The 26,349-nt window shown below is 40.2% G+C and overlaps 1 protein-coding gene across 2 annotated transcripts in view; it reads right to left on the bottom strand.

Annotated features, from left to right (window-relative positions):
- The window catches only part of LOC149245246 (putative phospholipid-transporting ATPase 9), a 307,919-nt gene that overhangs the window by 256,533 nt on the left and 25,037 nt on the right, over positions 1-26,349 (bottom strand). For both annotated transcript variants that reach the window (XM_089457712.1, XM_089457711.1), the window contains exon 2: positions 13,594-14,777. In XM_089457712.1, coding sequence (XP_089313838.1) covers positions 13,594-14,644 — 1,051 coding nt within the window. In that variant the 5' untranslated portion in view covers positions 14,645-14,777. The remainder of the gene's footprint in view (positions 1-13,593; positions 14,778-26,349) is intronic.

Consider the following 26,349-nt stretch of genomic DNA (forward strand, 5'->3'; position numbering starts at 1 on the left):
GAAGCTCAACAAAATTACAAATTATATCTAACTTTCAAATTATAAATGATTTAACAAACTTTAATAAAAAAAGTAAAACTGTAAAACCATTAAGAAATTGAAAATTGAAATTTTTGTTTACCTGGCTCATCTGCTTCTCTTGCAATCTTTGCTAGGTTCTTCCCAAAGGTACCTGTTGCATTGCTGAAGGATGTGACCTGTTGATGTATCTCCAGCTGATCAGACTCCGATGGGATCATGTGTTCAATGCAATCAACCAGTCCATCTCTGACCTCCCCCCTCAAAGCTCCTGACTCCTTAACTTTATAATGATACCGTGGGTTCAAAAAATACCCAACTGCATGTATAGGGCGATGGAGTTGATTGTTCCATCTTTCATCAATGATTGCCCAAATGGGCCCATACTTTGCCACTCTATCCTTGTATGTTGTCTTTATTTGCTCCTTTGCTTGATCCATAGCCTCATAAATGAAGCCCATAGCCAACCTTTCCCCATCCACCAACCGCAACACCTTAACTAGTGGCTCAGCAAGCTTCACAATCTCTGCTGCCTTTCTCCAAAAAGTTTCTTCATGGACTTTCCTTTTCAATTCTTTGCCTTCTGGTTTGTTAGACCAATTGCTTTGATTCCATTAATCACTGGAAAACATCTTTTGCAAGTTTCTATGTTGGGAAAGCATAGATTGCAATGTCAAAAAAGGTGTAGCAAATCTAGTGATGGCAGGCCTAATAATATCCTTGCCTCCAGTGTGTTTCCTCATGAGACTCAAAACCAGTGTATGATTGTAGATAAATTTTGTTATGCTTTTGGCATGATCTACAGTGTTTCTGACCCAATCTAATTTTCCAATATCCTCAAGCATGAGGTCTATGCAATGTGCAGCGCATGGGGTCCAAAAGATGGTCTTGTGTTTTTCCTCTAACAGTTTACCAGCAAGAACATAGTTAGAGGCATTATCTGTGATGATTTGAACAACATTAGCCACCCCCACCTCCTCAATAACCTGATCCAATAGCTGAAACAACAAGTGGCCATCTTTTACCTTATCAGATGCATCAACTGATTTTAAAAACATGGTTCCCTGTGGGCAGAAGACAAGAAAGTTTATGATGGTACGGTTTCTTTGATCAGTCCATCCATCTGACATGATGGTACACCCTGTTCTTGCCCATGAGTCCCTGAACTCTTGCAAATACTCATTAATGGATTGAATTTCTTTCTGCAAACGAAACCCCCTTAGCTCTTGCATAGTAGGGCCTTTGAAGCCTTTTCCAGCAGCATGTATGGCATCAAACATAGGCTCATAATATGATGAACGAGCAGCATTAAAGGGGATATCAGCATCATACCACCATCTAGCTATGTAGTCACAAGCAGTCTCCCTCAATTCTTTCTTCCAATGGTCATCTAAAGTGGGCTGAATTTGACCTTTACTAACTTCAGGACCATGTGCATCTGATGGAGAGGAGGGAGTGAAATAACTTTTGATAGTCACATCACCCTTTGTCAAATTCATTCTACCCTTTCCCTTATCTTGAACAGAACCAAAAGAGGGAGGAACATAACGGAAAGGGTTGGATGCCTCAGTTTGAGGGATAGAGGAAGAACCCTCAAAATCATAGTGGGGGTTGGTAGCCATCATTTTTTGTATCTCCCTCTTCCTCCCAATTTCAGCCTGTATCTCTTTTTGCCTAGCCTTATCTTCTTTAAATTTCTCAAAGCTGGCCAACAAATTCTTTCTAATCTCCTCAATTTCTGATGAGGTACATGGGGTAATTTGGCCTCTAATCCCTGCCAAGTGTTGTTTCAGCCTTTTAATGCCCCCAGGACCTTCCTTAATTTTCCTATGGCAAAATTTGCAATGCATCTAACTATCAACCATTTCAACATATGCCCAAGCAGGATCTTTGCTCTAGGTGCCATTTTTTGACTAGGAAAACAATCTGAAAATGAAAAAAAAAAAAAAAATTGATTCAATGTTCATTTATTTGACAAAAAACACTCTCTAAGCTTTCTTGATATGCACCTAAAATTTACTAAGCAAAAACAGATTTATAGAGGTGGAAAAAAATACCTCCAGGCACAAACTGCCTCCTCAAGCTTGCTCCAAGAATCAGCTCCTCAATGCTGCTCCAAATGGCTGCCCAAGAAGCTCCTCACTCCAGCTACAATGCTCCTCCAAGACTCCTCACTGCTGCTCCAAAACAAGCTCAAGAACTGCTCACTAATTTTCAAAGAAGACTCTCACTCAAATGCATAAGACTGCTGTGAGTGAATGAGAGCATTTGGGTGTCTTAAATAGGGTTTGGGAGGGGGAAATGGACCCCAAAAGCATTTAACAAATTACTATTACCCTTTGGAATACATAAATTGCATTTAACTTTGTCAAAAATTACCAAAAAAGTGAAATTTTTTTATCATTTACGCTGCCCAGCCGTCCCAACAATGACTCGGCCGAGTCATAACGGACCCGGCCGGGTTGACCAAGTCACATATGACTCGGCCGAGTCATTGGATGACTCGGCCGAGTCATATGTGACTCGGTCAACCGGACCGGTTAGCTCGCCGAGTCACTCCCCAGGCCATTGACTCGGTTCGACTCGGCTGAGTCGGAGTCGATTCGGCCGTTTTGTAAAACAGTGCTAGGCTCTGCACAATCCCAGCACCAACAAAATCCGCACCTCCTGGCCACGGGCATCAATCCTTCTTGACTGAGAAAGATGACTGGGCACTGCATAGGTTGAGTCTACTCCCCTCTGCAACTGCGTTGATCCTCTTCCCGGCTCAAATTTGATGACACAGGCACTGCGTCACCCCTTCCTTGCTGCTTCTCTGCTAGGAACAATTTCTGTCACTCGGGACAATTGTTTTCTGTTGCTGCTGCTCTACTTGGCTGATGTCCTCAGTTCTCCTGTGATCTGCAACCACGCTCTGATACCATGTTGGAATTTCTAAGTCTAACCCTATTGGAATTTCTAATTCTAACCCGTTCGAAACCCTTCATGTACTTTCTGATTTAATTATGCCTACTTGTTCTGATTAATTAACAAGTTATTTACCATGTAAATACTGAAAATAAATACAACTACATGCTTAACACATTACAGATCATCAACTGAAGGAAACAAAACAAGCACACAAGTGACATCGTTGCTTTTGGACCAATGTCCCCGAAAAAACCCAATGCGGGAAAACTGGTGCAGCTATCTGAGGGTTTTAATTATTAAGCAGTTTCAGAATACAATCTGGGTGCCAAAACCGGCTCACCCAACAGAGAATAATCTCAGCAGTAGTACCTCTCAGTCGGAGACAGATGTTTTGGCTGAAACCCCAGATAAACACTCCGACAGCTCCCAGCTCCAATCTGCCCCACGAAAACCCCAGCATCAGCCTCTAGGGACTGCGTCAGCCCTTTCTAGCCCAGCGTCACCCTAGCTTGCCCTGTGTCAGCCTCTGGAGGCACTGCGTCAACCTCTAGAGGCACTGCGTCAGCCCTTAGAGCCTCTGTGTCATCCACACTGGCTCTCTGAGGCACTGCGCAGCTCCTGACTGCCTCTGCGTGAGCCCTGGCTGGCTCTGCGTGAATCTCTAGCTGGCTCCACATCCCTCTCTCCTAGCTTCTGCGTTGATCCTCCCGGTACTATCTATGCCTCTCTGCTTCTGTATTCATTGCCCCTCAGCTACAACTCTGATCACTGCCTCGATTTCCTCAACAAACCTTGCCCCAGAAAATCGAATTCTTGATCAACTCGGTGTGTTCTCTAAGTGACCCTCAAGCCTCTTCTTATACTTTTCTCGTTGACAATTCAATGGCTGACATTAAGTCCCTAATCAACGGCTACGATTAACTCTGGCTTGATCCATGACTTTTGGACCCTTCTAACACAGTTTTATATTAATTCACATTAATATTTTATTTTCACTAAGTTCAGGCTTAGGGACTCCATTAAAAATATTAATTATTTTAATATCTCCCAAACTGTTTAGAATCTACCCAAACCATTTCTGGGTATTGGAGATCTCATGTGTTTTAGCCTCTCCACCAATTTTCATGGCTAGAGCACATTCGATGCTACCCCAAATCAACACACTGTTGGTTCAATGTTTTGGATTCTTTTCCGTTTCAATTGTTGCAGTTGCAGCAGCAGCAGATGGAGAGGGAGTCGCAGTGCAGATGCAGTGTTAGCAGCAGTTCAACAGGGCCAGCAGCAGCACGGATGCAAAGTTTATGAGAGTTGCGCAGTAGTTGATGGGCAGTAGCAGCCAGACATCAACAGCGTAATAAGAGGTGGTGCAAAGACAAGGTGTTGATTCGATGGGTTGCAACACTACAACACAGTCCTCGCTAAGAGGGAGTGTTGATTTTTGTAGCATCAGATGTGTTCTAACCACGAAATTTGGTGGAGAGGCTACAATACATGTATTCTCCAAAACCCAGAAATCATTTCTGGAAATTACACCTTGAGAAGGCTTAATTAAAATAATTAATCTTTTTTTAATGGTGGCTAAGTCTAAACTTAAGAAAAATGATCAATTAAGAGTATTAATTAAGTCATGGTGAGAATCTTCTAGAAGTCATGGATTGATTTCTAGTTAATCTTAGCCATCAATTATGATTTAATCTTGGTAGTTGAAACCTCAACGAGAGATTATAAGAAGAAATTCGATGGGGGTTGGAGAACACATTTGAGGAGCAAGGAATTCGATATTGCTGGGAAATCGAACTCCAGAGTAGCAGTTGTGTTGTGCTGGAGGTGATTCAGTAGTTTCAAAGCAGTGTGAGAGAGGCAGGGATAGTAAGGTCAAAAGGAACTTTTTCCAGTCTAGTGAGTGCATAGCAGAGAGACAATGTACTCCACGGAGAGGCTAACGCAGAGCAGAGAGGCAGCAGAGAGCTTCAGAGGGAGATCTATATTTTGTTGAGGAGAGGTCGAGATTTAGTGGCATGATCCAAGCGGGAGCCCGGAGAGCCAGAAGATCGAGTTTCCAGAGCAACAGTTGATCAGTAGAGTGAGAGAGACGTTGGTCCCAGTAGGATGATGCAAAATTGCGTAGGCTGACGCAGAGGTAGCAAGGGGTAACTCATCTTGAGCTAAGGTCAGTACTGGATCACGGGTGGAAGTGAGATTTTTTTCACTAGACTTCTATCAGTCATTTTCTCTGTATGGAAAGCTAGATTTGAGCTTCCATAGATTTGTACTCAAATTTACTACTGCATCATAATAAAAACGTTAGTTGTTGCACCGGTTTTCCCAAGTTGGGTTTTTCTGGGGACATTAGTTCAAAAATAACGGTGTTTATTGTGTGTGTGCATCTATTCATCAAGTGTTTTTATTTCTTCCGCAGTCATGTATTTGTGAAGGCTACAGTGTATATATTTCGATATTTGTCGTTTGAAACTGCAAGTAATGTAAAAATTTCTCATTTCCCACGCCGGTTTTCAGTTTCACCTTATTTCTCCCATATAGTTAAATGCCCTTTCTCATATCCATACATTCAACAAGCTGGAAAAATAAATTTCGCTGAAAACACAAATTCTGGGAATTTTACAGAATTTGTGTTTTCAGCAAAATTTATTTTTCCAGCTTGTTGAATGTATGGGTATGGGAAAGGGCATTTAACTATATGGGAGAAATAAGGTGAAACTGAAAACCGGGGTGGGAAATGAGAAATTTTTACATGGTATTAAAGCTTGAGTGCTGAAGTGCAGTTTGGGACAGCAAGGAGGAAAATTACAGCCTGCTGATTTTTCACTCAGAAAATTCCAGCAAGCTGATTTTTCACAAACAACAATTTTTATCTTTACTACAGCAGTGCTATTTTTCAGTTTTAGGACAGCAGGATGTCATTGGGATTGAGGGTGGAGGATAGGTTAGATGGGCATACAAACTACAGTGTTTGGAAGGAGAGAATGCAGAGTATCTTTGAGGAGGCAGAAGTCTGGGACATCATGGTGCATACCACGCAGAACCCTGTTGTTGTGCCTACTGATGCTACTCAGTTGGCTGAGTATAATAAAAAGAACAACAAGGGTAAGAGACTGATTCTAGACGGAGTCAAAGACCATTGCATTCCTCATGTGAGAGGAAAGAGAAATGCCCATGAGATGTGGACAGCATTGTCCAATCTCTACCAGAGTACCAATGAGAACCGGAAAATGGTCCTGAAGGAGAAGCTGAAGACTATTAAGATGGGTAATGATAGTGCAGCTGGATATCTCACAAAGATTACTAATGTGAGAGATGAGTTGGCAGCAGTTGGAGAGGACATTCCACCCACTGAGTTGGTGCGGATTGCAGTGAATGGCCTCCCCCGTTCATGGATGAACTTTGCTGATGGGGTTTGTGCACGTGAGACCCTTCCCACATGGGAGAGGTTTTGGGATGATTGCATTCAGACAGAAATCAGGAAAGGTCAGCTTGGGACAGCTAAACCAGTTGAGCACTGTCGGCAGGAGGCAAGAAAGGCAAAGGGAAGAAGCAGGGCTTCCACAAGCAATGGTGGGGGCAAAGGCAAAGGTAAAAGTAAACAGGGTAACACACAGAAGGACTATTCCAAGGTGAAGTGTTGGAATTGTCAAAAGATGGGACACTATGCAGTTGTGTGTCCGAAGAAGAAGAAGAAGACGGGGAAGAACCAGAGCGTGGCAGCTTCAGCAGAGGTTGAGGACTTTGCAGTTCGTTTTGTCCGGGAGTTTGGGTTCACTGCGTATGAGTCCTCTAGTGCAAGATCACCTGCCACACAAGTTCAGAGAGAGCATGCTTTTCCCTCGATTAGCGAGCATCTTCGGGTATCTGATATGTGGACAGTGGGGCTTCACGTCACATGACAAGAGTCCGTGAGTACTTCTCAGAGCTTTCAGAGAGTGGCACTGATATAGAGGTAGTACTCGGTGATGACAGAGTTGTTAGAGCAGTCGGGGTGGGGACACTGACATTTCAGAGGGAGTCCAAACCTCCCTTGAAGGTGTCAGATGTCCTTTATGTGCCAGGGATGAGGAAGAACCTCATATTCGTCTCAGCTTTGGAGGACAGAGGATATGAGGTACTGTTCAGGGGAGGACAGGTGTTGATGTATCCCAGGGGCACTCCAGCTGATTCAGCTAGAGTGATAGGTGTACGCCATGCAAAGGTGTACAAGTTTGCATTCCAGTCCCTTGTGGCATTGAGCAGCAGTACCAACAGCAGAGCTAGCAGTTCTGAGCTGTGTGAGATTTGGCACCGCAGGATGGGACATATGTATCATGGAGCCTTGAGGACATTGCGGGAGATCACTACAGGTGTGCCAGATTTCAATACTGATCACTTTGATACTTGCAGAGGATGTGTGATGGGAAAGTTTGCCAAATCCCCTTTTCCCAGCAGTGACAGCAGAGCGACTGGGATACTTGATTTGATTCATTCCGATGTGAGCGGTCGGATGTCTCATGTTTCCTTGAGTGGATATGAGTACTATGTTTTATTCATTGATGATCACTCCAGGAGGACCTGGATTTATTTCTTGAAGACCAAGAGTGAGGTCTTCAAGCGGTTTTAGGAGTTCAGAGCTCTTGTGGAGACACAGACAGGTCAGAAGATCAAGTCCCTGTCCCAGGGGCACTCCAGCTGATTCAGCTAGAGTGATAGGTGTACGCCATGCAAAGGTGTACAAGTTTGCATTCTAGTCCCTTGTGGCATTGAGCAGCAGTACCGACAGCAGAGCTAGCAGTTCTGAGCTGTGTGAGATTTGGCACCGCAGGATGGGACATATGTATCATGGAGCCTTGAGGACATTGCGGGAGATCACTACAGGTGTGCCAGATTTCAGTACTGATCACTTTGATACTTGCAGAGGATGTGCGATGGGCAAGTTTGCCAAATCCCCTTTTCCCGGCAGTGACAGCAGAGCGACTGGGATACTTGATTTGATTCATTCCGATGTGAGCGGTCGGATGTCTCATGTTTCCTTGAGTGGATATGAGTACTATGTTTTATTCATTGATGATCACTCCAGGAGGACCTCGATTTATTTCTTGAAGACCAAGAGTGAGGTCTTCAAGCGGTTTCAGGAGTTCAGAGCTTTTGTGGAAACACAGACAGGTCAGAAGATCAAGTCCCTGAGGTCGGACAATGGGGGAGAGTACACCCTTGGAGAGTTTGTTGACTATTGTGCGGAGGCAAGCATTAGGAGGGAGTTCTCTGTTCTTTACAACCCCCAGCAGAACGGGGTTGCGGAGAGGAAGAACAGATCCATCGTAGGGGCTGCCAAAGCCATGTTACATGATCAGGGGTTGCCATTGTTCTTGTGGGCAGAGGCCTGCAACATAGTTGTTTATTTGCAGAACAAGAGTCTGCATCGTGCCTTGGGGCACATGACTCCGGAGGAGGCTTTTTCTGGGAAGAAGCCTGATATTGGTCATCTTCGTATCTTTGGATGCATTACATACACCTACATACCCAAGGAGAAGAGGACCAAACTAGAGCCCACCGCAGATAAGGGTATCTTTGTGGGCTACAGTGAGACCTCAAAGGCCTTTCGGATTTACATTCCTGCACAGAGGAAAGTTGTTGTCAGGCGGGATGTGAAGTTCGAGGAGGACAGGGCCTTTAGGAGATCACGGGAGTTAGGGTATCTGGATCAGCCAAACCCTCAACAGTAGTTGAGTCAGTCGCAAGGATCCAGTGGGCAGGGATCAGGAGGATCCGAAGGTACATCTATGAGGATGTCAGGTCCGTTAAAGCATATTGGGCAACTTAACTGGGACCTAAGTTCACTAGAGGAGCATATGACACACTCTGGGTGAAGCATTGAGAGCCGTGGGACTTTGTACTTGCAGAGCATCATTACTTCACTCCATGGGAACCTATACCACAGTAGTCTATAACTTGACCCATATTTATTGACGAGATGGTGCACTTGGACCAACATGCCCCAACCCTCTTAGCAGTGTACACGTGGTCTAGCAGTTGATCTGAGGCCTAGATGAAGTTTGTCTCACCCTTTGAGACATGACAATGCTAGCACCATTGTCCAAGTTTTCAACGATGTAGCAGATTCCGGCTATTCTACCACCAAGAGACCCATTTTGTGCCCCAGACACACAAAATTGGGGTCCAATTGATGTTTTGCATGAATGTCTAGGGGCCAACCCCTAGTAGATGATTTATGGAGCCCTCTTGACTCACTTTGTCACAAAAAGAGCTCAACACATACCTCCAAGAGGCCCACGCAGTGATGACGTCAGCATTTCAGCCCTCTTGTGGGTTTATCTTTATGATTTTTCATTGGCTATGTGGTTGGCTTGTAACCACAATTAGTTTTTCCCTCCATTTGACAACTAAGAGGGGCTTCTAGGCTAAAATTAGACTTGATAGATCATGTATAAATAGATGAGAGCTCATTTGAGCTACTCATTGTCATCATCCTTGGAATGGATCTCTTGAGAAGAACTCGCACTTGTTTCTTTGGCTATTGGAGAATCGTTTCGAATGCATTTTGAAATTTGGAGCTAATTCGCATTTCTTCTTTGGAGCTATTTCTTGGATCTTGGATGGATATATTGCATGTCATCTTGTAAGTACTTAATGTTGATGGAATTTTTCTCTTGAATTTGTTTAATGTATGGAATTGTTGCTTCTAGAATGTGCTAATTGTGCCCTAATTATTGAAAATTAATTTTGGAAAGCTTTCTAGTTGAGTATTGCATATGTTATTCAATGTATGGCATGTAATGAATGTTCCTAGTGGAGGAAATTCTTGAACTCTCCATGAAATTCCATTATCTTTGAATTGGGTAAATGATTAAACGTGGTACCTGGAGAATCATTTTTAAGCCTCCATAGAGACGATTTAGCTCATCTTAAATATCCTAAAACTCCATATGCCCAAAGGACAAGGCACTAATCCAAGTCCTGGGTGGTCATCTCTACTTTTAATCCATAATTTTTCCTCTTAAAATTCGGTCCTTTTAAGGCTAGGGCGAAAATCTAGGGCTTGCAGCGAAATTTTAGGTAGGAGACTTGTTGGGAATCCGATAGCCTAAACATCAAGCTTAGGGTCTAGGCTACCTACTCCAAGTTTGGTGGGCATCCACTCGAGTTTCATTCATAAAATCTCTTGCCCTAGGTGTTGCTCTAAGAGGGAAAACCTAGTTTTTCTCCCTCAACTTGGGGACTTCTTCGGAGGCTATATGAGGTTAGTACTTGTTGAAGTATATCTCAAGAAGCCTTTTCTCTCAGGCCTTGACCTTGCAAATAATTATTACCATCGAAAAACCTCAAAACCCTAGGTCTTGTGCCTTCTTTTCTAGGGCTTTTCTTAGAAAAGCAATTTGTTTTTTTGAAGCCTTGTACCTTTATTGAGCCTTTCTTTCGAATGAGCTCTAATTTGATCACTTCATGCCCTATAACTAGAATATCTATTCTAAGTGATCTCCTTCCTACAGGAACTCCTCCCATTGGTGAAAATATGTAAAGAGAAGGGGACCTTGGCTATGGTGACAGTGGGCCATTGTCCCATTGTTAGCACTCAATCTAGATTTTTGTCTTGTAAGGTTTCCTTCTCCGAGGCCTGCTAGATTTTGTGATAACAGATCCTACTGTCATTCTTGTTCTAGTGTTGAAGATCTTTTATGTAATTGCTTAATAATGAATGTGAATACAAATGGATTCAAGCTAAAAATCATTAGAAGTAATAACCAATTAGAAGACCTATGAAAAATCAACAAGAAGCAGCAAATTTGTTCTTTCATCGAGTCTGAGTGCACTGTGGGATACCAAGGAGCAACATTTCAGACAAGGACACCAAATTTCTTAGTGCATTTTGGACTACATTGTGGCAGAAGACGGACACCAAGTTAAAAAGGTCTACAACATTCTATCCACAGATAAATGAGCAAACAGAAGTAGTCAACAAGACTTTGGTGCAGCTTTTGAGGTGTTACAATCAGAAGCATCCTAAGCCCTAGGATGAAAATCTGATCTATATACAGCACTTTTATAACAGAGCAACTGTAAGATACCCTCTTAGGATGCCTCAAATTTCTCCCTTAAAATTTCTGAGTTTGGTATGAGTTTTCAATGACACAATTAGTCAAAGAGTTTGAAGATATTTGGTTGTAGGTTGTTTTCTTGAATTTGTTTGAAGGATAGACATTACATCAATTGAATATCCATAAGGGAAACTTCAGTCCAGCAACATATCTTTTATTAAAACTCAGAAAAATGCATAGGATACACCAGCAGTGGTAAACACAGATATTCTTCAATCTATGAGCTGATATTGTAATAATCGAAAGATAATTAGCAAATGAGTCCATCTTCCTGTTATAATTTCCCATCATGCTTCTAGACTCCTTTTATTTTAATTATTATTTTATTGGTGGGGGCCATTTTCCACTAAGTGACTTTTGCCTCCATTTTAATAAAATAATAACTTGCCGCCAATCTCCAATAAAATAATACTTGCCACCTTTCTCGAAAATAATATTTGCCCCTTTACTTAATATCACCAAAATTAGGCAAAATTCCCATGCTCACAAAATTGGGGATATTACATCTTGAGCGTGATTTCGTTCAACGCCCTATAACCTATACACATCCGCCAAGTCCCATCCTTCTTTGGCACAATGACGATGGGTGACCCATTTTAATTTTCCACTGCTATATGTTGTTACAAATTCTTACAATCACTTTAGCCCAATTCTTAACTTCAATTACCAATCTTTCCAGAACAATTTAATCTTTCAATGATCATTAGCAATTGTAGATAGAACAGTAAATGCAATGAACAGTAAGAGACAATCAAGAGCAACAAGAGACACAAGGATTTGGTCAAAGCCCAGGGAAAAACCCCACAAGGGAGAAAACCCTTTCAAATTCTTCTTCTTATTAGATTGTCATAAAGTGTTCAGCAAAGAGAGTACATCAATGTTCCAATTTCATCAACAAGAGTCAAAGTCAAGCTCTGACTTATCCAACAAAATAACCAACCAATATCCAAGAAGATGAGACAATAGTCAAATCTGGTCAACAGTAAAAGTCTGCAATTCTGTCCACGTCAACAGCAGTCAAAGTGTGCCCTAACCAGTCAACAAGTCAGCAGTTAAAGTCCTCCAATCAAGCTCGGTCAAAGGTCATCAAACTCGACCTCCTTTGTTGGTCAAACAAAGGTCAAAACAATCCTAATCCAAGTGGTCAAACTTGGACAATGGAGAGAGAGTCCCTGCGGTTAAGGTCTGCAATCAAGCCTGCGGTCAACGCAGGTCAAAGTGCCCAGAAAGTCTCAGATTTTGTACCAAACAATGCGGCCTAGCAAAACAGAATTTCTCCAAGGAAGAAAGAGGTCAAAACATACCCAAAACATCAAGGTCAACATTGGTCAAAGTCTCCTGCTCAGAAAGTCAATGCATAAATTGCAGAGCGGCCCCAAGACCCTCGCAAGTGTGAAGAGAAGAAGTTGCCTCAGACCTGTACGAACCGATCAGATGTGGGAAGAGAAGAAGAGATGATTGATTGTGATGCCAAATGAGGTGTGCCTTAACTTGTATTTATATGCATTAGAGGAGGGCTAATTAGCCTTTAGGCCGACCTTGACTTTTGTGCCATTGTGGGTTTTTTGCTTCAAAAATCAACTTTTCTTTCACCAAATTGAGTGCTTCCAGGGACAATTTTAGGCATCTCTGAATCAGAAATATGGTACAAAAGTATCAACACATTGTTGGTGTGCAAGAGCCACTCATATATAGACTTGACGTCATCACAAAAAATGCTAAGTTTGACTCTCACAAGCACAGTGCTAGTTTGAGTTACTCTTATACAAAAATTAGGTTTTTAACAAATCTCTGGAGTCTGAATCATGGAATACTTTAGCAAACACACTATGCTTGGTCAAGATTTGGTTACATATACTAAGGGTTAAATGTTTTACTCCCCCCTTATTCTAAATTGCATTTCTTTCATATTTTGTTGGGTCCGACTTATGCTGCATTGTGTAGTGGTTATGCCTAGGTATTGGTAACTGCAAGATTGTAATATACAGGAGCAAAAGTGTCAGGAAGCTTCTTTTCACTTTGTGTCGAGTATCCATCACCTATGAAGAGGTGGGAATCTGTTTACGCATTTTTGGCATGTGATCACCGAGCCCAACTTAATGGACATGACAGCTCAACTGCTTATCAACAGCTTTCTTGCAGGATAAGGGAAAGACAATTGGCAAAAGGTATTTTGGAGCAGCAAAATGCAACACTTACTAAGCCAGAGCTTGGAAGCATTAACACTTCGAAATTTGCACTTAATACTTTAATGATTGGATGATAAATCACATGAAGTTTCAATTCACTAGATAACATAAAAAAATATGCATTCAATGAGCCTTGCTTCTTTGTACACTGCTGCAGTTATTTAAAAATTATGTATATTTAACATACTCCTCAGCTATCATATATTTTTTCCCATATAATAGTCTGTGTCAAAAAGGAAGATTATATAGTTACTCCCTTGCAGACATCAAGGCTTCCTCTGAAAAGGTAATAATGAAATTTATGACATCCAAATAAGAGTATAATTCAGAATCATTTTTATTTCATTTTGAAATTAGAGGTTTGTGAAACTTACCATACAGCACAAAACTTGTAAAGAACTGTAAAATTCCGGCCACAAAAGAATTGTCCTTATTAAATTGAGCAGACTCTATGCTATTCTTGCCATGTGCATCATCAGGTTGCAAATATGTTTGGTTCTTGTAGTCCTTGGACAGCAAGATAGAAAATGCACAACTGCTAACAAGTGACAGTATAATAAGAAGTAATAGCTGGAATATAACCAATTTATCTAAGCGCTTCTCCATACTACTGCGCTTTGAGGGTGGGTCAGTTGAGTTCATCATGATCTTAGTTTCATGCCCAGTAAACAAGACTGCTCCATATACAAAGGAAGTATTCTTCAACTTTGAGCCACGTAAAAGGACTTGCATAGGACTGAGATTTAGTACCATAGTTTGCCACTTGAGATTTCCCACAAAAGTATAAATAGAGGGATTTGGTAGCTCACACTCAACAATAGCACTAAATTCTTGAAACATGGAACTGCTGGTGAAGTTCCTGGTTTCATCAAGACATTTCCTCAGTTTTAGATTTGTCTCCCCATCTAAGTTCATGGTCTCAACATAGCATATTCCATCAGAATCACTTGAGGATAAAAAAAGAAGATCAGCGGGGAAAAACTCATCACGGTTGATCTTTACAATGTTTCCAACCTTCACATCCTTCCAGCGACGTGGTTGGAACCCTTCATTTTTCTCCAACACTTGTACAAGGCGGTTATTGACTTCCTTATCAGCCTTGCCACGACGTACATCTTCAATTGCTTCTTTTGTCATAGCCACTCCAATGACAAAAACAAAAGGTAAAATTGCTGAATATCTATTGACTGGTGAGACTGGTGTGAGAGTAATGGCTACATGAAATGCAAAATAAATATTTGCAACTCTTCGAAACTGCTCAAATAGTCCTTTAGGAAAGAAAGAATACCATGTATACTTAGTGGTTGAGACAATATTATTAGAGTATTCTCCACTGTCATCTCTTTTCTCATTTATATGAACAACCCAACGGTCTACTAGATTTTTAGCTTGGTATCGAAAGAGATTCCGGAATACATGAAACATGTTGACAAGATCTGTGGCTTTTGAAGGCAGACTAGTTCAGACTGCAGAGCATGATACCCACTATTTCTGTATATGTAACCACTGCCATATTCTCAGATCTATGAATCAACTTATTAGAATGCTTGAAGCCAATCTGCAAAATTAAACATAAAAGATTATTGTAACATGCCTATATCAAATTGCAAACTTCCAAAAACAATCCATTGTCTCTAATGAAAACTACCAAAGTGAGATTCTTAAGCCCTACTACAGAATTTAAATATTAAAGTTGTTCAACTCGAAAAAAACTTAATTAGAGCAGTGATTATGTGATACACAAAACTTGGAACATTTTAGCAAGAGCTCGAACTTTGTACTTAAGTTGAGCAAAATAACTTTTAATAGATAGAATAGTCATCTCCTTTTACTCGGCACACTATCCACCAATGATTCTCTAGCATCCTCTCAGACACCTGTACTGAAAGCAGCTGTTCTAGATTACCTACTTTGAATAATATCTTTTTCTTCTCTTTTCTTCTTTTTCTTTTTCTTTTTTCTCCTTTTTTTGTTTGTTTGAAGGAATCGGCCACTAGGCCGGGCTTGTACATGCATGACACAAGGTCAATTCTGACTGCTACCACTACACCTCTAGGTGAACCCATGAGTGGGAACGCACGGCCCACAAGACTTTCAGGGGAGATTTGAACCTCGAACCACACACTTCACAAAGACTTCATATCATGGCAATTGCCAATTCAGCTGCCCCCATAGGAGCTAGTTTGAATAATATCAATAGGGCATAAGCTAGGATAATAATCGTTGTTATGTATGCAAAAACCAAATCTGTATTTATTGGTTGTGGTGATAAAAAATTTAAGTCTCTGTTACAGAAGAGCTTCAGGCTCATAAGCTAACCAATGGACTAAAGGGCCAGTAAACCTTCACTTGAGACTTGAGCTAATCCAGTTTGTGGCCTTATTAAAAAAATGATCTAATTAAAGCAGCACATTACAGCATTAGTCTCAATCATCATATATATCATTGTTCGGCATCAACATCCATTGAAAGCTAACTGTTGTGGGCCATGTGGTGATGTCATATGAAATAGTTATTGCCAATTGAAGTTTGGTCCAAAGGTGCATGACTTGGAAACACATCAGCCTCGGCAAGCCCTTCCTTGGAGCCAAGTTGGACTCAGTCACAAAACTTGTAGTTAACTCAGAAAAATAAATATGTGTGTGTGAGAGAGAGAGAATCCATGCACAACAATGGAAATCTAAAGAGACAGACCAAATAGGCAAGTTTGTTAGTTTCTACCGCATCTAAATGTGCAAATAGGCAAAATCACATTGAGTTACATAAAGTTCCAAGATACATGACACATAAAACATGAAGCTCTAAATGGCCTCTAGAGTTAAGAACTCATCAATCTCTAATCTAAATAGTAAAATTAAATACTCTTATCATGACTCATCTTACTCTATCATGACTCATCACGATCATCATAGGATGCTTCCTTGGGAATGTCCAAATGCAAGGAATAATTTTTTGTTTTCCGAAAATAAAACAAATGCCATAGTTGATAAATGGGGTGAGGAAAACTTTTGACAACGTAAAATAGAATTAGGATTTCTGTCTTTTTCTGTTTTTTTCCTTCTATTTTCGTGTTTTCGAAGCATGGGACCCATGTCAAGCAATCAACAAGCCTAATACTGCCTTTGTGTAATGTCTTCGGGTAATTTTTCCTTTAGAGTTTCTATGTTGGCTAGGGTTTCTAAGAAATCCGATGATACACTGCAGTGCACATTCATTTATTCATCCAACAATATCCATGAATTAAAAAGATCTTCACAGCAATATGAATTGTTAAACAATGTTGCATATTCACAATAACAGTATCACAAAATAACATAGGAGGATTACTACAGCAATTTGATTCTACAGCAGATTCACCAGGAAGTTAGAGCAGACTGCCACCAGTATAATTCCTAGTGTAATGTCACTGTGTAGTATAAAGATATTCGACAGCAACCAATATCACCAATGATAGTATGGTTTCCTCAATAACACAATCAAATGAGGTTACTGTCTAAAACAATAATTCATCAGAATTCTAATTCAACAAATCGCTATTCTAATAACACTTTCCAGCTCTCTGTGCTATATTATGCTAGTCTATCGCTTATACTGTTTCTGACCTTAGAAGGCCAAGTCTTCCCTGGAATTAATTTGGCAGATCTGGAAATGTACTTCCAGAGAAGTCCTATGGACTGGTCGCAGGCTCTTTGAGAAGCTTGATCCGCAGAGAGACCTCGAACAGCATACCTTAATACGTCCAACTGTCACGCTATTCCGATGCCTTCTGAAAATCCTGACCCGAATGCCTGGTGTGCCCAACTCAGCTTGATATCATTCCTCTGTGATTGGCTGCAGGGAGAGTTTAACGAAACACTGTCACAGAGATGCGAAGGCTTCTGCGTTTTCTTCATTCCCTGGCTGCGAGGAAGGGTGAGGATCTCCCTCCTCAGAGAGCTGCATGGTCTGGTTGGCCTCAGAAGCAAGAGGCTGCCAAGAGAGGGATCTGCAGGGGCAGCGGCGGCTAGGTCAGCGCAGGCTCGGGCTGGGCTGTTGCGCGCACGATTCCGGGAAGGCTTTTTTATTAATCAAAAACAAAGTACATCAATTTTACATTAAAATAACTCCTGACTGGTCTTCTTGTGTTCTGCACGACCTTAGGAACCCAACGCAACTTTCAGCTCTCAAAAAGACCCCCTAGAACTCCCACAATGAGCCTCCAAAGTTCTGTTATGTCACCTTTGCTCTCTGCACAATAATACTTCTGCTGCATAAAAATTTACATATCTCCTCCTTGGCGCAATGGTAAAATTTTATAATAATTTGGGTGAGGTCAGGATTTGACCCCCCGACCTCCCTGCCATTCATTGTGATACATTAGGATATGGTGTATATAAAAATAATTTTAAATGATTTGGTGGCAAGGTGCAAGGGCTGCCAATCTTGGCAATCTCCCGCCATTTTTTTTGTTTAATAACAAACCATATCCCCTAAAATATATGTGGCGGGGTCATTATAACAAGACCCATCGTTAGCCTTGTTACCCACCACTTTGTGGGTGATATCCCTAGGAGAAAAAATTTCTCCAAGATGGTCCTCAGTCAGCAGCCAACAGCCACCAACTAGCTCATTGTACCATCTTCTCCGCCACCTGAGCAAGCCATGTGGTCCCTCGCCCATATGCCTTGGTCGTATGTTTGAAGGTGGGCCTCCCGAATCTAAAGGTATGCCTTGTCATTTTGAAATTGAGTATTGTAATTTGCTTATCAGGGACACTTTTGGGGATGGATTAATGGGGGGATTTGGCAAAAAGAATGGACAAGGTTTGTGCTTTTGTCCCCTAGACCCATTTTAGGAATTAAACTTGGATTCTAGTCCCGTGGGATCTCTTTTATTGACCATTTGGTTCCAGGGATGGTATTTCACGGGAAACCCTTATTTTGGTTGCATGGTCCCGCTCCCTTATCCACTTATATTACCCTCTTTCCATCCATTATTGCCCCATTCATCATTTTTCCTGCCTGCGTCCACATCCCTCCATTAGGTCCACATAGGGTTAGCTTGCCCCTCCCCCTTGCCCACACCTTGGGTCATGGCCTGGAATGATGCCCAGAGGTTGATGCAACCGAAATGAGAGTTAAAAGCATATATCACCACATTTAACAGGAAAAGTACCACAAAATACAAAAGGATGGTTAGAACAAAAATATTTAGCACGTGGGCAAAAGTCGATACATGCGCTCTAGCCCATCATCATGGCCATCACCCTGGTTCTTACAGGTTCTATGAGCCTTCTTCATCATATAGGAACCCATGATTATCTCAACCCCTGGTGGGCAATGAACTGTCCCACCTTAAAAAGGGGGATTCCACTGCTATATCTTACACATCATGCTCTGACCCCTTGAGCCCCGAGCAGTCAATCAAAGAAAATCATAAAAAAGGCAAAAGGTATAAATGAAGGGAGGAAAAATCAAGGTTGGTGCACCTCATGTACTACGATTGCTCCCTCCTATAAATTATATCATGTCGTTCTCCATGTCTCAACCTACAAATCAAATGACTTCGTTTTGCAAAGAAAGCAACAAGCTCTTTGGATCAGCGAATTTCCTAGCATGGAAGAAGAGGATTGATTTGGTGCTCATAGAAAATGAAGTCATGGAATATGTACTTGAAGAAGTTACTCAACCAAATATAGAAAAGACTCAAGAATTAGCTAGATACAAAAAGGGAGAGGTGAGGGCACAAAAGATTCTTATCGAATCCATAAAGGATCATCTTATTCCCTTTATTGTTGATTCAAGTACTTCTAAAGCAATCAATGATAAGTTGATAAAGTTATACTCTATAAGTACATCAGGTCAAGAAATATTCTTGAGAAATCAATTATATAGAACAAGGATGTCAAAGGATGAAGACATGTCATCATATTTGATGAGAATATCACAATCAAGGCACAAAAGTCATTTCAGATTATGAGATGACTACATGTGTACTAAATGCTTTGCCACCTGAATGGAGCAGCTTTACAACTAGTATCTAATTTAGAAAAGATACTACTCCGTTTGATAAATCATGGGCTTGCGTCTTGGAAGAAACAAGGATAAAGGCAAGGGATGACACCAAATCAAATGAAAAGTCTCAAGCCTTTATTGTAAAATGCAAGAAGAGGAAAGGGAAGTTTGGAATATCCAAAGGAAAATCAGACATGTCTAAGATACAATGCTATAGATGCAATGCACATGGATATTTTAAGAGGGATTGTCCAAACAATCCACAAAACAAGAGAAACAACAAAAGGAAGGAAACGAGTGAAGTTCACATAACTGAAGAAAAGGAAGAACCTAAGAAGAAGAAGCCAGAAGGAGAAGATCCTAAGGATCTATACTATTGAAGGGAGCTCCATCTCTATCAGGTTTATGTACAGTCTGTCTTTCTTTTATTAGAAAGTAGAAGTTAGAGTAAGCATTGCACAATTGCATTCTCTAGAAGAATTTTTTATTTTTGTAAGGCATGGCATCATATAAGGAAGCATATGATAGTAGAGGAATTAGAGTCTACATAATCAAATTGCTTTGGAAAAAGTCATCTAACTATCAAAGAATGAGAAGATTGAGATCATCTTGTACATCATGGTTCATCCAAGCATTTTCTAACATAATGTTAGAGGGAGTCATCTTGCAAGAAGGATCACTAGGATTCTCCTATAGGAACCATCATCTAGGGAAGTTTCTTCTAGGGAAGGTTCTTGGAACAAGCATTATGACTAGCATGCTCCACCTAGTGTGGAAACAATACTCTTGAAGGATGAAGGGATGCAGATGGTTGAGTTGCAAAATGAAAGGCATAATTGAAGTCTTTCTCCTCTTGAAGAAGGAATATTATCTTCAACAAGGATAGAAACAAGCTTATTCAAAGGAAGGACAGCTAGATGGTTATATGGAAGAAAAAGGTATGCATATTGTTAGTAACCTCAACTCAAAATGAAAGGCATAATTGAAGTCTTTCTCCTCTTGAAGAAGGAATATTATCTTCAACAAGGAGAGAAACAAGCTCATTCAAAGGAAGGACAGCTAGATGGTTATATGGAAGAAAAAGGTATGCATATTGTTAGTAACCTTTCTCTAGAAGGAAGAATTCATGTCTACAGAAATCCTGCTGAAAGAGTTGGTCATAAAGACAAGCATGAGAAATCTTTCATGTGGTTACTCGATGCTTAAGGAGTTGGTATGCTTTGGAATGGCTAAAGATCAAGACTCTTCAACAAGAAAGCATGATTTAGAAATGATGATATTGATCAACATCATACATGATCTCCTAAAGAAAGAAAGAGTGTTAATAATGACAACTCCAAGGAAGAAAACACTGTAGCCTGATAAGTAGTTCGTTCCATGAACACTTTAGTGAAAGCATGGACAAGGATTTTTGAACTATATGGAGATAGACCATGCAGAAGGATGTTGATCTCAAAGGAAGCAAGTGAAGCAGAATCTGATATTTTGACAAGAGGCCATCATGATAAGGTATTTATGATATTGATGTTTTGGTATTGGTATTGGTTATCTGATTGGTATTTTTGCTCCCTGGAAGAATGTTGTAGAAATGCATAATGGCAGTTAAGGCAAGTGTATCTACAACTATTTGTTTTGAACTCAATTCAATGAATACATGGATTGAGTGGATGGCTTTAGTAATCCTTGGAGGATCATGAAGTCAAGATGTCCACATCATCTTGGGATTAAAAGGTAGCAGTACAAAGAGATAACCTGATGTTTATGTTTTGATGATAATAAAGATCACTTTCATGATTGGAAGAAACTATGTCTAGATCCACCTTGATTGGCTCAATATAATGCCTTTGCTGATGATGATTAGAGAAAAGTGATATGAAAGATTGATGGCTTGAACCCTGTCACAGTTTGAAGTTTGGCTCCATATGATAAAATGCAAAAAGAAGTAGGAGCCATGCAGTTACTTGAAGATCTCCATGAAGAACTTTTAGTTGATGCATTGATGAAGGCACACTAAAAAGCTAACTTCCCAAATGAAAGGAGTCAGAAATCTACTCTATGCTTAAGAGGGAGTAAGAAGTCTCCTTAAATGTTGAAAAAGGAGCAAGGATCCATTCCCTGATCAAGAGGGAATGAGGATTTCCTCTCTAATTGAAAGGGAATGATGTTAAACATCATATTCTCCATGTGTCATGCACTAGACCAAGACTAACAGTCGTAAGTCTAAGTGAAGGCACTAGGAAGGAGAATGGAGGATTGGATAAGCATTTGAGATTGATACTCCTTGAGGATATAGAATCCAAGATAGGAAGTTGACCGACACTCTTTGAGGATTGGACAGGTATCCAAGACAAGAGTGGTCGAAGAGGACCAATGTTCTTTGAGGATAGGTAATCCAAGATAAGAATAAGTCCTAAAAGGACATACCTAGTGAACATCCGGATGGGGTATGGGCCTTAGAGGTAGTGTGGTGTCTCACATAAAGCCTCCCAACATAATGCTCTGAAATAAGATGAGCTTGTCAGTTAAAGGCCTTACTATGATGACAGTGTTGGTTATGATGTTGATGCTTAAAAGATGGCTTATCAATCTGACTCTTCTTATGAGAACTCTTCAATTTGAGAATATCCTTATACAGGTTGTAGAATTATGAACACCTCCCTAGTTAGAAGGGAGTGTTGAAAAATGTAACTAGTTTCGGTCTTCATAATTGTCAATGTACTCATATCACTATGTCTATCTTATGTAACAAGCAAAAGAAGAAGGAAAAATATTATTTTCAAGCATGGGTTCCATGCTTCTCTTGATTGGTCAACTAGGTTAAGCATGTTCTTCATGCTTCTAGGGTTTGTCATGAGACAAGAAAGTCAAAAGAGTCTTTGTCATGTATATAAGACCCATTTGGGCAAGTTGTAACATGTAAAAGATATTATTTTGAGTCTAGAAAGTCTAAATGAGCCACCAAGCACAAGTCAGCCCTACCAGTGAGAAGTCGGCCCTACCAGTGGCTATTCGACCTCATGAAAAGCATATATATATAGAAGGAGATTCGACTCATTTGGACACACACTTCTGCAATTTCAATCTCAAGCAAGAAAAGCAAGACAAGAAGAGTAAAAGGCTAGAAGACGAGAAGAAAGACTAAAGTGAAAGAGGGAGATCTGATTTCTACCATATTTTTGTCCACATGTGCAAAGGAATTAAGGTTTTTGCAACTGTTGCAAGTCGAAGTTGCAGATCCAAGCTAAGGGTCGAAAGTCAGATTTGAAGTTGATTGAAGGAGGATTGACTCTTGTTGACTTGATTGATCTTTGACCTATTCGGAAGAAATTCTTGGAGGGTTGACTTGGTGTTTAGGGACGACCTGGTCTAGGAGTTTGGGTCTTGGATTTCTCATTTGAATTGATTCTACAAGAAGAGAAGAAGTTATTTTGGGTTTTCCCCTTTGGAGGGGTTTTGCCCTGGCGTGGAGCCTAATTCTTGTGTCTATTGTCTTTGTTGTTTATGCTCTTGATAAATGTTTGATGAAAAGAACCTAATTAAGAATAATTAGAATCCTTTTATCAAGGAAAAGGAGAATTGCTTAATAGTTGCCCTAGTGGATTCTCCAACATGGAATTAGAGCTAAGGTGAAGAGAAGGCGGCTTGGAGATAATCTTGTTGGCATAAGAGAAGGTTGTTTGTCAAAGGGAATCATTTGCTAAGGACACAAGGAAGGGCATAAGGAAGAAGACCTCATCATTCTAAGAGGGAACAGTTCCCATTGAAGGAAGGTTACTACATTAAAGGTCTCATCATCTTCAGAAGGACATCTATCTCTCTTGAAAGCTCTTTGCTTTTGAAGGAACATCTTGAAGGAAGGTTGCTTTATCTTGAAAAAGAATATTGATCTCTCTTGGAAGGTTATCAATTTGAAGGCTCGTTGAAAGACATCTTTGTAGGAAGCATCAAAGAATCCTGGGAACATCTTTGAAGGAAGCAGCTTGAAGACACTATTGTTAAAGGCATCCTAGAAGTCATCACTTGAAGGACATCTTTGAAGATACTTGAAGGCATCAAAATAGTTGAAGACATCATCAAGAAGGATACTTGTTTGACAAGTAAGTATCATATCGTTCTCCATGTCTCAACCTACAAATCAAATGACTTTGTTTTGCAAAGAAAGCAACAAGCTTGTTGGATCAGCAAACTTCCTAGCATGGAAGAAGAGGATTGACTTGGTGCTCACAGAAAATGAAGTCATGGAATATGTACTTGGAGAAGTTACTCAACCGAATAAAGAAAAGACTCAAAAATTAGCTAAATACAAGAAGAGGGAGGTGAAGGGACAAAGGATTCTCATTGAATCCATAAAGGATCATCTTATTCCCTTTGTTGTTGATTTGAGTACTTCTAAAGCAATCTATGATAAATTGATGAAGTTGTACTCTATAAGTACATGAGGTCAGAAAATATCCTTGAGAAATCAATTATAGAGAACAAGGATGTCAAAGGATGAAGACGTGTCATCATATTTGATGGGGATATCACAATTAAGGCACCAGTTGCAAGGCCTTGGAGAAGTCATTTTAGATTCTGAGATGACTACAACATGTGTACTAAATGCTTTGCCACCTGAATGGTGCAGCTTTGCAACTAGTATCTACTCTAGAAAAGATACGACCCCCCCTTTGATGAATTATGGGCTCGCATCTTGGAAGAAACAAGGATAAAGGAAAAGGATGACACCGAATCAAATGAAAAGTCTCAAACCTTTATTGTAAAATCCAAGAAGAGGAAAGGGAAGTTTGGAAAGTCCAAAGGAAAACCAGACATGTCCAAGATACAATGTTATAGATGCAATGCATATGGATATTTTAAGAGGATTGTCCAAACAATCCACAGAACAAGAAAAACAACAAAAGGAAGGAAGGGAGTGAAGCTCACATAACTGAAAAAAATAAAAAAATTAAAAAAAAAAAAAAAAAAACTTGAGAAGAAGAATCTGAAAGGAGAAGATCCTAAGGATCTATAATATTGAAGGGAGCTCCATCTCTATCAAGTTTATGTACAGTTTTTCTTTCTTGTATTAGTAAGTAGAAGTTAAAGCAAGCATGCATAATTGCATTCTCTAGAAGAAGTTTTGATTTTTGTAAGGCATGGCATCATAGAAGGAAGCATATGATGGTAGAGGAATTAGAGTCTACATAATCAAATTGCTTTGGAAAAAGTCATCTAACTATCAAAGAATGAGAAGATTTAGATCATCTTGTACATCATAGTTCATCCAAGCATTTTCTAACATAATATTAGAGGGAGTCATCTTGCAAGAAGGATCACTAGGATCCTCCTATAAGAACCATCATCTAGGGAAGGTTCTTGGAAGAAGCATTATGACTAGTATGCTCCACCTAGTGTGGAAACAATACTCTTGAAGGATGAAGGGATGCAGATGGTTGAGTTGCAATATGAAAGGCATAATTGAAGTCTTTCTCCTCTTGAAGAAGGAATCTTATCTTCAACAAGGATAGAAACAAGCTCATTCAAAGGAAGGTCAGCTAGATGGTCATATGGAAGAAAAAGATATGCATTTTGTTAGTAACCTTTCTCTAGAAGAAAGAAATCATGTCTACAGAAATCCTGCTAAAAGAGTTGGTCATAAACACAAGCATGAGAAGTCTTCCATGTGGTTACTCAATGCTTAAGAAGTTGGTATGCTTTGGAATGGCTAAAGATCAAGACTCTTCCATAAGAAGGCATGATTTAGAAATCATGATATTGATCAACATCATACATGGTCTCCTAAAGAAAGAAAGAGAGTTAATAATGACAACTCCTAAGAAGAAGATGTTGTAGCTTGATAATTAATTCGTTCCATGAACACTTTAGTGAAAGCATGGAAAAGGATTTTTGAACTATATGGAGATAGACCATGCAAAAGGATGTTGATCTCAAAGGAAACAAGTGAAGCAGAATATGATATTTTGACAAGAAGCCATCATGATAAGGTATTTATGATATTGATGTTTTGGTATTGGTATTGGTTATTTGACTGGTATTTTTTCTACCTGGAAGAATGTTGTAGAAATACATAATGGCAGTTAAGGGAAGTGTATCTACAACTATTTGTTTTGAACTCAATTCAATAAATAGACAAATTGATTGGATGGCTTTAGTAATCCTTGTAGGATCATGATATCAAGATGTCCACATCATCTTGGGATTAAAAGGTAGCAATACAAAGAGATAACCTGATGTTTATGTTTAGATGATAATAAATATCACTTTCATGATTGGAAAAAACTATGTCTAGCTCCACCTTGATTGGCTCAATATAATGCCCTTGTTGATGATGATTTGAGAAAAGCAATATGAATGTTGATGGTCTGAACCCTGTCACAGTTTGAAGTTTGGCTCCATATGATAAAATGCAAAAAGGCGGAGCCATGCAGTTACTTGAAGATCTCTATGAAGAACTATTAGCTGATGCATTGATGAAGACACACTAAAAAGCTAACTTCCCAAATTGAAAGGAAGTTAGAAATCTCCTATATGCTTAAGTGGGAGTAAGAAGTATCCTTAAATGTTGAAAAAGGAGCAAGGATCCATTCCCTAATCAAGAGGGAATGGGGCTTTCCTTTCTAATTGAAAGGGAGTGATGTTAAACATCATATTCTCCATGTGTCATGCACTAGACCAAGACTAACAGTCGTAAGTCTCAATGAAGGCACTAGGAATGAGAATGGAGGATTGGATAAGCATTTGAGATTGATACTCCTTAAGGATAAAGAATCCAAGATAGGAAGTTGACCGACACTCTTTGAGGATTGGACAAGTATCCAAGACAAGAGTAGTTGAAGAGGACCAATGTTCTTTTGAGGATAGGTAATCCAAGACAAGAATAAGTCCTAAAAGGACATACCTAATGAACATCTAGATGGGGTATGTGCCTTAGAAGTGTTGGGCTGCGTTATATTCTTTCCACGACTACCCCACGTGCGGGGGGTAACAAGGGGGCGGTAGTTCTGTTGTACGTTGCGTGAGGGGCACTGCCGAGGCATCACAGGGGGGTGGTTGCCCCCCCTGTCGAGGGGTATGTAGGGGGTGGTAGCCCCATGCATGGGTCCGAGGTAGCACCCCGAGAAAAAAAAATTGGACTCT

This window comes from Pinus tabuliformis, chromosome 7 (genome assembly GCF_031772625.1).
Source record: "Pinus tabuliformis cultivar Carrire ecotype Pingquan chromosome 7, CPIR1, whole genome shotgun sequence".
NCBI lineage: Eukaryota > Viridiplantae > Streptophyta > Pinopsida > Pinales > Pinaceae > Pinus > Pinus tabuliformis.